General features: G+C 46.1%; 1 protein-coding gene across 2 annotated transcripts in view; it reads left to right on the forward strand.

The window, feature by feature from the left end:
* Positions 1-14,372, forward strand: part of ERCC3 (ERCC excision repair 3, TFIIH core complex helicase subunit) — a 33,326-nt gene extending 18,954 nt beyond the window's left edge. The window contains exons 11-16 of one of the 2 annotated variants that reach the window (XR_011528332.1): positions 1,896-1,992; positions 3,126-3,243; positions 4,385-4,587; positions 8,384-8,502; positions 10,421-10,573; positions 12,146-14,372. Coding sequence is in view for 1 of the 2 variants with exons in the window: in XM_070579595.1 (XP_070435696.1) it covers positions 1,896-1,992; positions 3,126-3,243; positions 8,384-8,502; positions 10,421-10,573; positions 12,146-12,277 (619 nt within the window). In the remaining variant the exon portion in view is untranslated. The remainder of the gene's footprint in view (positions 1-1,895; positions 1,993-3,125; positions 3,244-4,384; positions 4,588-8,383; positions 8,503-10,420; positions 10,574-12,145) is intronic. The other variant, XM_070579595.1, reaches the window with a different exon arrangement.
* Positions 14,373-14,656: the final 284 nt, after the last annotated feature.

Below are 14,656 nucleotides of genomic sequence, written 5' to 3' on the forward strand. Positions count from 1 at the left end.
CAAGTGGCCTTCCCCACACCCACATTCAAACCCCCTGAGGCGCGTCTCCTGGTTGTAGCCTGAGCATCTGCCTGGGTGGGGCATTCCCTTGCCTGGGACTATTGAATCTGAGCCAGTTTGGCACAGTGAAGGGCAGCGGGTTGTGGCTCTCTTATTGATGCTAGAATGATAACTGCAACTTTTACTTATGACTGGTTTTATACTTCTGGCCTTTAACTGTGTGAAGTGTTTTTGTTTGTCTTGTTTTCTGGCTTTACAATGATCCTCTGGATCCTGGATATTGCTGTCTTCTGTAGCTTTGGACTGGTGTGTGGCGGGGAGCCTCCAAGCTCCTGCTTCGTCCCGGCCTTCCTTTCTAGGAATAGGTGTCACTGAAGGACTATGCAGGAGAGATTCTTTGGGTTATTTGGTAGTGTGGGGTAGTGGGCAGAACATCACCTTTGGCGGCAGACACACTGGATTTGACTCCTAGCTCCTCCTTTTGTTAGCTGTGTGACCGAGGGAAAGTTGTTTACCTCTCTGAACCTCCTTTTGCTCTTCTGTCACATGGAGTTACCACCACCTCCCTCACAGGATTCTCATGCCTGGCATCTAGTAAGTGTTCACCAGATGTCAGGTTCTCTCTCTGGAGGATGGTTGCCTTCTGTCTCGTTTCCTGCATGGGGGAAGCTTCAGAAACTGAGGGCTCATCATTGTGTGAAGAGTTTGTCCTGATGCTGGGGGAGGAGGAAAAGAACCACCTGACAACCTGGGTATTGAGAGACAGGCTGTTCTGAAGAGTGAGTTTCATGACCTTCTTCACAGAATGACACACTTCGAAAATAATGATTGGTGTGGTGCCCTGAACACTCGTAGAACAGGCTTGAGTGGTTGGGGGCTCCGGCTTCCCCACAGGCAGGGGTTTGCTCTCTCAGGTACAGTGTGACCAGTTGTGGCACAGTGCTGGGAAGTGCTGTGTGCAGTATCAAAAGCAGTGCTTCCCGGGCCTCCCGCGGGTGCTGCCCTGGGGCAGCCTGTGCGCTGGCCCACCCGCACTTGGTGCAGCCTCCACACGCTCCTGAGCCTCAGCTCCTCAGGTGGAGATTGGGAACGTGAGACCTACCTTTTACACTTGTGAGGAGTACAGGCAGGGACATATGGAGTTTTTTCAATGTGATACCCAGCTCAGGGTTTGACATGGGTAACCCCTGCATACTTGGTAGCTGTCTTCATTGTCGTTGTTGTCATTGTCATCATCACTGTTATTACTGACCTTTGGGAAGCTAGAAAAATCAGGAAATTCTAAGAAAGGTAGAGGAGTGGCATTGCCAGATGCCAAGAGGTGATAAGCATTGAGGTCATCAGACAGGGTTGTGCCCTTCGGCAGAGAGCTGGAAATTAAAGAGAAGTGTTTGAACTTAGAGTTACAGGAGGTCAGTGAAGAGCAGTCTGGAATGGGCTCTTTTGCTCCTTTCTTGGAGGGTACCTGTGTCGTTAGGAAACAGTTGCTTCCAAACTTTTGTTTGCAAATAACAGTGTTTTCTTCCCCACTCCCATTGGGTTTCACGAAATGCAGGGGTCCTCCTTGTGTAGACACTAAGCTTAGAGTGAGAAATTTTGAAGCAGGCAAGAACCCAGTCCAAAAGCAAAGAAAACAGTAAAGGAGGGAATCCTGAAGAGAGTGCTGACCTGAACTTCGGCTTGGCGGGGAAGGGGTGGGCTGTGTGTGAGTTGTAGAAGGAAGGTGGGGAGGGTCTGTCACCACTCACTTTTAAGGTCTCCTCCTGATATTCTTGCATCACACAGAGCTTCCTGGGGGAGAGAGAAACCTTGCTGGAGCTCCCTTTCTGACGTGCTTTCAGGATAATTGAGGAGTGATTCTGTGGTCTTTCTGACACAGCTCTGTTCTTCTCTAGACCCTATATCTATGGTCCTACATCCCAGGGAGAAAGGATGCAGATTCTCCAGAATTTCAAGCACAACCCCAAAATCAACACCATCTTCATCTCCAAGGTCTGTGTGGCATGCAGGGTGGTGGTGAGGCCCCAGTAACTCCAGGGCCTGGGGACACTGTATGTTTTCAGGGCAGTGAATTGGTGTTTGATGAAGGAACGTCATGTGTAGTTGTCATTCCCATGTGTCCAATATCTGGGGGCAGGGGAATGCTGCCTGTTGGGTAGTGGGAGAAGCAGATTTAGGGTCTTAATGTATTTAATGTTTTAATGTATTAAACATTTAATGTAGTGTTTTAATATATTTAATGTACATTTAATGTATTTAATGTAACCTATAAAGTCCTTTTGCTTTCTAAAGTTTTTCCCACCTATTTTTGGGATACGGGAATTTTAAGTTGTATTTTCTTTATACAAGTTCATTACCTACTTTGGCAAAGTAGGCGTTTGGATGCAGTTCTCTTTGTGGAGTTGCAGATTCCTGCAGGTCATGGGCAGCTTTTGTTCTGGTTCCTGGTGTGCCTTGGTGGTTGGTCCTGATTGTAAGCACAATGCACACTCACATGGGCCCATCTCGGTGATGGTTTTAATTTGCACTTGATTGCTGTGACCCAACGGTTTAGAACAGACCCAAAGCCCAAAGGAAATGGGATTTACCTATAAAGTGGTCGTGGCTAGGTCAGTAAGTACCTAACTGTGATGTCTGTGGCTGGGAACCTTGACAATTGGAGCCTGCAAGCTGAGGCAGCTACCCTGAGTCAGAATCCAGCCCAGTGCAGGCAGTGGCTCCTACCAGGTCACGTGTCCCGTACGTGCTGCTGGTCTCAATGGCCTCCAGTTAAGAGTGTGGATAATTTTGTGCAGACCTGTTTCTGTAGCAAAAAATCACTCACAGAGCGTCTCTCTTGATAGGGCCCTCTTGTCTTTGGGCCCCAGCAGCCTGCTCTGGGAATGTTGCTGAGGGAGCTGGTCCTGCTATGGTCCTGATGGCTTCTTTAGGGCAGCTCTCAGGAGAATTCACACTAGGTGCTCAAGGCCTGCCCGATCCAAAGGACCCTGGTACAGAGCGAACAGGCTAGTGATTGTTTTTCTACATTATCTACAGAGTTTATTTAGATTTGAGGCCAGTTGATTTTTTTCTTTTTTGTCTTATATAAAAACCTTCCCAAACTCACAGCTGCTTCATTTCTGTAGGTGGGTGACACATCGTTTGATCTACCAGAGGCCAATGTTCTCATTCAGATTTCATCTCACGGTGGTTCCCGGCGGCAGGAAGCCCAGAGGCTGGGGCGAGTGCTCCGAGCCAAAAAAGGTAAAGGTGGCCTTCTCCCTTCTGCTCCGGGAGGTCTCTCTTGTTGAACTGCTTCGGTTAGGAAGAGGGTTGGGTTAAGCTGCCTGTGTGTTCGTGAAGGTGAGTTTGTGCTCCTGGGCTAGGTAGACTCTGAAGGGAGGGGGTCCCAAAGCAAGGACCAAGGTCTCCTTGGCCCTTGTTATTTCTCATGCTTTGGAGGTGAACATGTGGGTGTTTTCCATGGCCCAGAATTCACACAGATGTCCTCTAAGTGGAGCACTTGGAAGAGGAGCCAGGACAGCAGTATTTAATGGTACAGACATAGAAGGGAGAAAGCTGAGCTGAGCCACCGGTGGAAGCATAGGTGCTGGCAGCTGTGCCCTGGACCTTGAGTCAGGAGTAAGGAGAGGGCTTGGCAGGAACAGCTTTGGCAGCCACAAGATGGATGCCACTCATAACCTGTGAAGGGTGGTGCCCTGAGTGGCAGCTCGTGGCAGGGGTGTCACGAGCTCAGTGAATGAGGAAACGAGAAGTATGCAGTCTCTGCTGGTTAACTGTGGTGGAAGGGCCCAGACTCAACTGCGGGCAGGGCCTGATGTTGCTGCTAAGAGATGGCATCCTCCTGGGACCAGGCAGGTCCTAAGACAAGGGCCTAGGTCCTGTCCTCAAGGAATTCACTCATCTTAGGAGGCATCTGGACTGCTAGGATGTTTGAAAATAACAAGATTAGTGAGTCCATGTTGGAATTATACTGTATTCAAATATGTTTAAGAAGCAACTAATTGATTGTGTTTAAAATGGAGACAGGGCGAGTTAGTAGAAATAGCAAGCATGGACTTGGATCCCACAGACCAACTGTGTGAACTTGGGCAAGTAATTTGCCCCTCTGAGCCTTAGTTTCCCATCCAGAGTGGGAGTGACCATCCTATTCTCCAGGACTACTGTGAGGAAAGAGACTTAGATAAGAGAATATAGTAGGCTGCTGGATAAATTGTGGCTTTTATAAACTGTCAAGAATATAATCTGACTAGCATATTTGAGAGTAATTCATTACTGATTCCTTACTCGTCACTGCATTAAAAAAAAAAATCTAATTTAAAAACCCCTTTGCATTTGATTAGCACTTTGTTTTTTTAAAATACTATTTAACTCTTTTTACAAGGCCGGCATTACCCTGATAGTCAAGCCAGAAAAGGACACTACAGAAAAGAAAATTACAGCCCAATATCCCTGATGAATGTAGATGCAAAAATTCTCAATAAAATACTAGCAAACCAAATTCAACAGCACATAAAAGGATTATTCACCATGATCAAGTGGGATTTACCCCTGGGGTGCAAGGATGGTTTTAACATATGCAAATCAGTAAGTGTGATACATGACATTAATAAAATTAAAGAGAAAAATCATGTGAAAAATCCTATTCAACATAGTACTGGAAGTCTTACCCACAGCAGTCAGGCAAGAAAAATAAAGGCAACAGAATGGGGAAGAAAGAAGTCAAATTGTCTCTATTTGCAGACGACATGATTTTGTCATAGAAAACCCTAAAGACTCCACCAAAAAACTGCTAAATCTAATCAAGAAATTGAGTAAAGTAGCAGGATACAAAATTAACATACAAAAATAGTAGCACTTTTATACACTAACAACAAGTCATCTGAAAAAGAAGTAGAATGATCCCATTTACAGTAACATCAAAAACAATAAAATACTTAGGAATAAATTTAACCAAGAAGATTAAAATGGCTACACTGAGGGGCTGGCCTGGTGGCGCAGTGGTTAAGTTCGCACGCTCCACTTCTCAGCAGCCTGGGGTTCACTGGTTCGGTTCCCAGGTGCGGACATGGCACCGCTTGGCATGCCATGGTGTAGTAGGCATCCCACATATAAAGTAGAGGAAGCTGGGCACAGATATTAGCCCAGGGCCAGGCTTCCTTGGCAAAAAAAGAGGAGGACTGGCAGTAGTTAGCTCAGGGCTAATCTTCCTAAAAAAAAAAAAGATGGCTACACTGAAAACTACAAGATGTTGATGAAAGAAATCAGAGAAAACACAAATAAATGGAAAGGTATCCCATGTTCATGGATTGGAATAATTATTAATATTGTTAAAATCTCCATACTCCTAAAGCCATCTATAGATTCAGTGTGATCCCTATCAAAACTCCAATGACTTTTCTTTTTTTGAGGAAGATTAGCCCTGAGCTAACATCTGCTGCCAATCCTCCTCTTTTTGCTGAGGAAGACTGGCCCTGAGCTAACATTTGTGCCCATCTTCCTCTACTTTATATGTGGGACACCTGCCACGCATGGCTTGACAAGCAGTGCCACGTCCACACCCAGGATCCAAACCGGCGAACCCCGGGCTGCTGAAGTGGAATGTGCGCAATTAACTGCTGTGCCACCAGCCCGGCCCCCCAATGATATTTTTTACAGTAGTAGAAAAAACAATCCTAAAATTTAGGTGGAACCTCAAAAGACCCCAGAGAGCCAAAGCAATCCTGAGAAAGAAGAACAAAATGAGACGCATCATACTTCAAGATTTCAAGCTATATTACAAGGCTGTAGTAATCAAAACAGTATGGTACTGGCATAAAAACATATAGACCAATGGAACAGAAAGCCCAGAAATAAATCCATGCATGTAAAGTCAGCTAGAATTTGACAAGGGAGCCAAGAATGCTCAATGGACAAAAGACAGTCTTTTCTGTAAATGATGCTGGGAAAATTGGATATTCACATGTACAAGAATGAAACTGGTCCTTTATGTGCTACACCACTCACAAAAATTAACTTGAAGTGGATTAAAGACTTAAATGTAAGCCCAGAAACCATAAAGCTTCTAGAGGAAAACAGGAAAAAAGCTCCTTGACGTCAGTCGTGCTGATGATTTTTTTGGATTTGACACCTAAAGCAGAATCAACAAAATAAAAAATAAATAAGTGAGACTGTATCAAACTAAAAAGCTTCTGCACAGCAAAAGACATGATCGACAAAATGAAAAGGCAACCTGTGGAATTGGAGAAAATATTTTCAAATCATATATCTCATAAGGGGTGAATATCCAAAATGTGAGACTCATATAGCTCAATGGCAAAAAACAATCCAACTGAAAAATGAACAAAGGACCTGAGCAGACATTTTTCCTAAGAAGATATGCAGTTGCCAACAGGTACATAAAAAGGTGCTCAACATCACTGATCATCAGGGAAGTGCAAATCAAAACTATAATGAGATATCCCCTTGCACCTGTTAAAATGACTGTCATCAAAAAGACTAGAGATGACAAGTGTTGGAGAGGATGTGGAGAGAAGGGAACCCTCACACACTGCTGGGGAGAATGTAAGTCAGTGCAGCCACTATGGAAGACGGTAGGGAAGTTCCTCAAAAAACGAAAAACAGAGCTATCATAGGATCCAGCAAAGGATCGAATGTCTGGTTATCAAAGGTAGGAGGTGGGGGCATTGGATGAACGTGGTCAAAAAGTACACAAACTTTCAGTTTTAAGGTAAGTAAGTACTGGGAATGCAATGTACAATATGATGACTATAGTTAACACTGCTGTATGGTATATAGGAAAGTTGCTAAGAGTAAATCCTAGAAGTTCTTATTGCAAGAAAAAGTGTTTTTCTTTCCTTTTTTTTGCATCAATATGAAATGATGGATGTTAGCTAAATGATGGTCATCATTTCACAGTACATATAAGTCAAATCATTATGCTGTGCACCTTAAACTTACATAGTGCTGTGTGTTAGTTTTATCTTGATAAAACTGAAAGGAAAAAAACAGTTTGATATAAGATATTTGGCCCTTATCTTTGCATCTCTGAGCTCTTATAAGACTAGGAAACAGTTGAATTCAGAGGTAGTACACAGACAGTTAGCCTACTGACATTTGAACTGTGAAGCAAAAATTGTCATATTTTCCTGAAGGATCAGGTTTCATAGGCTAAAATATTTTCTGTCCTAGTTTCTGTGATAATTCTGTTCTAGGTTTTCTCTCTGAGCTGTTTGGTTTTTTTAGCAGCTTTGTTGAGATGTAATTCACGTGCCATACAATTGATCCACTTAAAGCGTACAATTCATTGGTTTTTAGTATATTCACAAAGTTGTGTAACCATCACCACAGTCTATGTTTAGAATATTCTTACCACCCCAAAAAAGAAATCCTTACCCTTTAGCAGTAACTCCTCATTTCCTCTTGCCTTCCAGCCCCTAACCCCAGGCAACCACTGATCTATTTTCATCTCTCTAAATGTGTCTATTCTAGACATTTCATATATGTGGAATCATAATTGGGGCCTTTTGTGACTGGCTTCTTTCACTTACTGCTTTCAAAAGGCTTATCCATGTTGCAGCATGTATTAATACTTGATTCTTTTTTTTCTTTGCTGAATAATATTCCACTGTATAGACATACCACATTTTATTTATCCATTCATCTAATGATGAACATTTGGGTCGTTTCCACTTTTTGGCACTTAGAATAATGCTGCTGTGAAATTCATGTGCAGATTTTGTGTAGACATATGTTTTCAGTTCTCTTGGGTGTATATCTAGGAGTAGAATTGTTGGGTCATGTATTACCTGCGTTTAACGTTTAGTAAACTGCCAGGCTGTTTGCAGAGTAGCTCCCCTATTTTCCATGCTCACCAGCAGCGTACGAGGCTTCCAGTTTCTCCACGTCCTCGACGACAACTGTCATTATCCGTCTTTGTATTCTGGCCAGCCTAGCGTATGCCAAGTAGTATCTTGTTATGGTTTTGACTTTCATTTCCGTGATGACTAATGATGTTGAGCTCTTTTCATGTACTCATTGGTCATTTTTGTATCTTCTTTGGAGAAATGTCTGTTCAGGTCTTTTGTCCTTTTTATAATTGGGTTATTTTTTCATTATTGAGTTTTAATTTTATGACCTAGATACAAATCCCTTATCAGATAAATGTTTGTGAATATTTTCTCCCATTCTGTGGATTTTCTTTTCACTTTCTTGATGGTGTCCTTTGAAGCACAAAAGTTTTCGATTTTGATAAAGTCTGTGCAAAGTCAGGGGGATCACCTCCCTGACTGCAAAGCTCTCACTGTGTTACTTGCTTTTGGGCCCTGGACTTAGTTCCTAGCATTCTAACAGGTAATGTCCTTTTTCCTGCCCTCTCCCCCAGGGATGGTTGCAGAGGAGTACAATGCCTTCTTCTACTCGTTGGTGTCCCAGGACACACAGGAAATGGCTTATTCAACCAAGCGGCAGAGGTTTTTGGTAGATCAGGGTTATAGCTTTAAGGTATGTATCTCTCTGGTCCCTAGTCAGTATAGGACCGAGGGCTTTTTTGTACTCAGGCCTCCAAGAGAAGTGGGAGCCGCTGTCAGCACCAGCGTGGGACAAAGCTCAGGCAGGCACAGAACATAAGGGGACTGGAGGCCCTGTGTCAGACTCCCTTTGTCTTTGCATGAATCGTGGGGGGCTTTGAGGAAAAATATTGTGCAGGATCCCCTCTTGCCCCCAACTTCCTACAGTGAATGGTTGAAGAATGGGGCCTCTGAAGCAAGAGGCTTGGAATCTCTGCGTGTTAACTTTTTACGGTTGTCTTATTATATGTTGGTGGGAAAATGTCTAGCAGGACTTGAGATGCCAAGGGATTGTATCCGTGACTGTGTTAGTCCAAGCCCCTTGGGGTTGCTTCCTTAGTGAGGGCCCCTCCAGGTGTCTGGGAGAGCTCTTCCTTTACTCACTGGGTGAACCTATGCCTCAGTGGGCCTCACAGACGTCAGCGCCATCGTGTGCTGCAATAGGCGTTAGAAGGGCTTGGGGAGTGCTCACTCTTTGCCTGACGTTCACTTGCTGAGGCGTTTGCTTTCTTTCCTGTGGACTTCTTTCCAAATGGAAGTTTATGGCAGGATTTAGTGTCCCAGAGGTTTTTATTTGTGGTGGTGGGTAGAGAGTGCTGGAAGAAGGGACTAAAAGGACTTCGCTAGAATGTACCGGTTCCCAGGATTTCGATCTGTAAGAGGCACAGGCTCACAGGCTCTCTTTTCAGACGCTCGAGCTTGAGTCTGTTTGCAGATGGTAAGTTCATGTTCTCAGCCTCAGAAATGACGACACGCTTGTCTGACCCCTCCTCTGTTAGCCAGAGGCAGGGCTCTTTGCAGACTTCTCGTGCTGGCCTAGAGGACGGGACACTTGGGACAGTTTTTCGAAGGATTTGCATTGTGACCTTTTTATCCGTCTATAAAAAGTACATGCTGATAATAACAGCATTCATACCTCCCAGTTCCTGGGGGATTCATCAGGGCAGGAGGAACCCTGAAGCAGGAGGTGCTCTGGGCGCCTCAGAAGGTGAGCGAGGGAGGGAGGGCGCTGGGCGTGTGTGTGCTGGTCAGAGCTGCCCTCGCCTTCCTCGCCTCCCACACCACCCGCCGAGAGCAGCGGGTTAGAGTGCCCAGGATCATGACCGTGGAGTTCAGGGAGAGTGAGCAGGCCAGGGTAGAAGTGTCCCATATCTGTGCCCCGATCTGTGGCCACCTGAAGGGCCCAGCCAATCCTCCCTTCTAGGCATGCTCTTTTAATTAAAATTACGAGATGAGTTAGAGAGGGGGAACCTTCCCCTTACGTAATCGGCAATGCCAGCTTTCTGCAGGGATGGGTGGACCTTGTAGGAAGTTATCCCCAAAGAAATGACCAAATCTCCACTGTGCTGGGATCTGCTCTTTTAAAAAAATCTTGTCAATCCGTTCTCCACCTCCTGTCGTTTGTAAGTGCTCCCTCTTGCTGGAAGCCCTGGGTGCCAAGCCCGGGAGGTTGAAGGCCCTTCTCGAAGGGCAGCAGGCTGTGCTTTTCCGTTGTTGGTCCCTTCCTTTACTGACTTGGTGCAAGATGGGAAAACTGCCAGCATAGGTGTTTTAAGTTCACCACGGTCCCCAGTGATCTTCTGGAGGTGCTCATGTTGCTGCCAGGAGACGGGAGCTGATTTCTCTGAAATTCCCAGTACCTCTCCTGCCGTGCAGTCACTAGTTAAGCTCCTTGTTAAAGGCGGCTGCTGAAGCTGGTCTCTGGGCTGTTCCAGAGGAGCTCCTCACTGTTAGCCACCTGCTCAGCTGGGCCTGTGGGGGCAAAGTGACCAAGTGAACCCAGGAGAAGGTGGGATAGGGCCAAGGGAGAGAAAACAAAAGGGGACACGCTGCCTGGGGTTTTGGCTTTGTAGGTGATCACGAAGCTTGCTGGCATGGAGGAAGAGGAGTTGGCATTTTCAACGAAGGAAGAGCAGCAGCAGCTGTTACAGAAAGTCCTGGCGGCCACTGATCTGGATGCTGAGGAAGAGGTGGTGGCAGGAGAATTTGGCTCCAAATCCAGCCAGGTGAGTGAGTGGGTGAGCCTCCCCATGGCAGTTCTCCCGAAGGACAGAATCCTTAGACACGCACACACCTGCACATAGTTGATTTTTTGGGGCACACCGGAAACTACAGAGAAGAGAATAATAGAAACATCCCCTGTTCACTTTTTGGCGTGTATCCTTTCCTCCATGCATCTTGTTTTACAGGGCCGAGCCCACAGTGGCTGTAATTAGTCTCCTGCTCTGCTCGCATGGCAGTCTGGCATGAGTATTTGTTAGCATTTTGATGTTGGAGCCCAGGATGGCAAACATGACCCCAGGCTCTCGCTGGGGTGGCCGCAGGAAGGGATGTGGCGGGCGTGGGGCTGCCACTCCTGGCCTTGAGCAAGTCACTTCATCTCTAGCTTCCTCCTCGCTAATAGAGCTGAGCCTTCCAGGCTGTAAGACAGGTCTGAGGATCAATTCATATTGTATACTTATTTTGAAAAATTTAGAGTTCTCTGAAAATACTCAACTTTGCATTTATTCTGCAAATACTTATGGAATGCCTGCCATGTGCCAGGCAGATATAATATGGTATAGTTAATGAGAGTACCCTCATGGGAATTCTTACCAGGCCCTTCCCAGGTGGGGGGGACGGTTTAGTCAGGTGCTTTTGAAACTAAGTTGGTATCAGAGCCACAAGGTGAGCAGTGGCTGGGACAAGGAAAGAAAGAAGCAGTGTCACCTGGGGAGGTGCTGCTGTCCCTCAGCCTGGGACCTTCCCCCACACCTGAGAGTTAGGGGCTAGGTCTTCCTCTGGGCACTCTCCGTGAAAGCCCCAGGGAAACGTCCTGCCTCTGCCTGCATCCTGAGGTGACGTCTAGTCAGGCCCTCCTCACAGTGGCTCACTCAAATCAGGCTGTCGAAGGCCTTGCTTCAGTGCCCGTCTGCATGTTTCACTTGTACTCTGGTGTGGGTGGTGTGCCAGGCTGTGGGTTCGACCCTTGACCTGTGCAATTTCTGTTCACACCACGTATGTCAAGGCAGATGATGTTGTCTCCATTTTACAGATGAGTTCACTGGGGTGCAGACGTTCAGTATTTGCCCAGCGTCATCCAATGAGGTATAAAGCCTAGATTCAAGCCCAGGGCTTTGTGGCTTTCCACTTGATTCAAAGCCTATGGTGGAGTCTCAGGAGACCCTGAGGGACTTCTGCCCTCACTTTTAAAAAATTTTGCTTGGAAATGGTCATTAAGAGAGGCAGGGTAGCATTACGGTGAAGTACAGGGAAGCTGAAGTCAGACTGCTGGGTTCAAGTCCCATCTCTTTAAGAGTTGTGTGATCTTAGACAAGGTACATAATGTCTTGTGCCTCAGTTTCCTCTCCTGTAAGATGAGGATTATAATGATTGTGAGGATTTGATGAGTTCGTACATGTAAATATGTGTAAACTGCTTAGAACAGTGCCTGAGACGTGGTAAGTAGCCAGTAAATGTTATTTTAAAATTAATGAAATTTATTAAACTTACAAATTTTATAAAAGTTACAATTATGAATGTTATAAAAGGAGTGCCCTTCCCCTTGGAAACTAATGGTGGGCTGGGTCCCCTGGCAGGTCTCTCGGCGCTTCGGCACAATGAGCTCCATGTCTGGGGCCGACGACACCGTGTACATGGAGTACCACTCCTCACGGAGCAGGGCTGCCACGAAGCACGTGCACCCACTTTTCAAGCGCTTCAGGAAGTGACGTCCACGGGTCGTGCTGGTGAAGGCTGGTGCTCAGTGTTGACGTTGGAAAGGGGTTTTCAAAGTGACCTTTTCTTTCCACATCCGTGTCCTTCAGCATTGGCCAAGCTGATCTAGAATCAATAGCTGCCGACTGTGTTGAAGAAAATGCATCAGGAGCTTGCTTCTGTCTTCGTGGATCATCCAGGGTCTTAAAACAAGCGAGGCGGGGATATATTTTTTGGTCTTTTCAGATCGCTTTTCAAACTTGTTGAGGAATGGTCATTCCTGTATATAAAAATTTGTAATATTTAAGGTGTATTTATCTTAATGTTCTCCTGCATAAACAGGAGTGGAACATTGAACCAGTCTTCGTTGTAGGCCTGGGTTCTGTCTAGATGACAAACCCTCATCAGGGCCCCACTTTGTAGCAGGCACAGAGGAGTAAGATGGAGCCCATCCCCAGGGAGCTACTGGGGAGACAGGAAGAAAAGACTTGCCCCTTGGTGTGGAAGTGCTGATGGGGAAGGGCCCTGGGGAGCTTGGGGAGGATGGTCCAGCCAGAGGGAAGAGTGTGAGGCGTTGGCAGTCCTGTCTGTTCACTGCTTAGCTCAGGTGGATTCCATCGCGTGTAGGGCCTCTGGGTCCCCTGAAGGCCATCAGGTGCACACAGCTCTGATGGTTGATCTGTGAGAAAATGATGTCTTATTTCTCCCCCAAAACAGCATTTTTGATATTGCTGGGGGGCTGGATTCCTCTTCTCATAGCAGTTTAGTACCCTTGGGTCTTTAGTGGCTGGTTCCTCTGTTCTGAAAAAAGCCTTTGGGCTTTTTTTCTCTTGTTTTTGGTATGAAAGAAAATATGTTAAGGAAAAGACACACAAGGCAGGATTGCTCTATAAAAGACACACAAGGCATAGGTCATGAAGAAAATTGTTATTTTCAGGACTTATTGTCATTCTAATAGGCAACAGTGCTCACACCTGGGGAGTGTCGAAGGCCCGTGCTAAATAAGGCCTCTACATTTGGAGTCCCTGCCCACCTCTGCCGCTCAGCAGCAGCACGCCATGTCCCGTGTTGTCACTGCCCACACGCCTGCACCAGTGCTGCCCAAAGCAGCCGCAGACCAGCCCTGGGGAGAGGACAGTGTCCATTTTGTCATGAGTGCTTGGAAGCAAGAGCCGCCTTCCCAAATTCCACTTCTCTGAGCTCACTTTTTGGGGACAGACACGTTCTCATAGTCTGGCCAGTGGTTGGTGCCGACAGGCAGCTAGCCACTCTGGCTGTGCAAACCCCAGACATGGCCTGAGCACCCGGAGGCCTGTGCTCAGGCACGCACGCAGTAAGGCCTGCAGAGCTGCCCATCACTCACCCCGGTGGGCTGGCACCCAAATGTCTCAAACTTGATTCTAACCATTCTTATTTCCAGATTCTCATCTCCTAGCACACCTTTATGCTTGAGCTACTCAAATAATACCAAACGCGTCTTCTATTTTCACACTTGTCTTTGGTGCTTGTTGTTTTCTTGTTCTCTAACCTGTCTACTGGCAGTGTTGAATTTCACCTGAGCCCCGTGATGCTGGAAAACAGGCAGTGAAATCCCCCATCATCTGTGTTCTGGAAACCAGCTTACTGCAAAGAACCAGCCTTCCGCCTGTGGCTTAGATAAGACTTACGGGTGCCCCCTCGTTTACTCGTGACAGGGCCAGACACATACCCTCCAAATTCCCATTCTTTACCTCAAGCGATTAGCTGAATTGCTTGTTCCTAGTGATCAGTTGGAACAAATTGCTTGTTAACCAAACCTCACTTAAGATTTTTTTCCCTCCCCCAGGCCCCTGAACTTTGGCGCACCCTCAGCCTACAGCCCCTCCTGAGAACAGGCTGGACTCAGGGAAAATGTTGTCTCATCTACTCTCTGGCCATGCCATTCCCACTCATGCCATTTTCTGCCGCTCTCTTTCTACTTGTTTCCTCCCTATGAGAGAAAAATATTTTTGCCTCAACCTTGAGACACTCACAGACCTTACAGTCAGCACGTTCTCCCTATTGCGATAGCTGCCCCCACCCCCCGCTTTGCAATAAACCTTTCAAATAAAGTCTCCGTACAAGTCTGGATTTGATTTTTTTTTTTATTGAGTTAATGATAAGTTACAATCTTGTGAAATTTCAGTTGTACATTATTGTTTGTCAGTCATGTTGTAGGTGCACCCCTTCACTCTTTGTGCCCGCCCCCCACCTCACCTTTCCCCTGGTAGCCACTAATCTGTTCTCTTTGTCTACATTTTTAAATTCCTCATATGAGTGCAGTCATACAGAGATTGTCCTTCTCTATCTGGCTTATTTCACTTAACATAGTTCCCTCAAAGTCCATCCATGTTGCAAAAATCGTCCCATTTGCA

The sequence above is a fragment of the Equus przewalskii genome, chromosome 17, assembly GCF_037783145.1.
Source record: "Equus przewalskii isolate Varuska chromosome 17, EquPr2, whole genome shotgun sequence".
Classification (NCBI taxonomy): domain Eukaryota; kingdom Metazoa; phylum Chordata; class Mammalia; order Perissodactyla; family Equidae; genus Equus; species Equus przewalskii.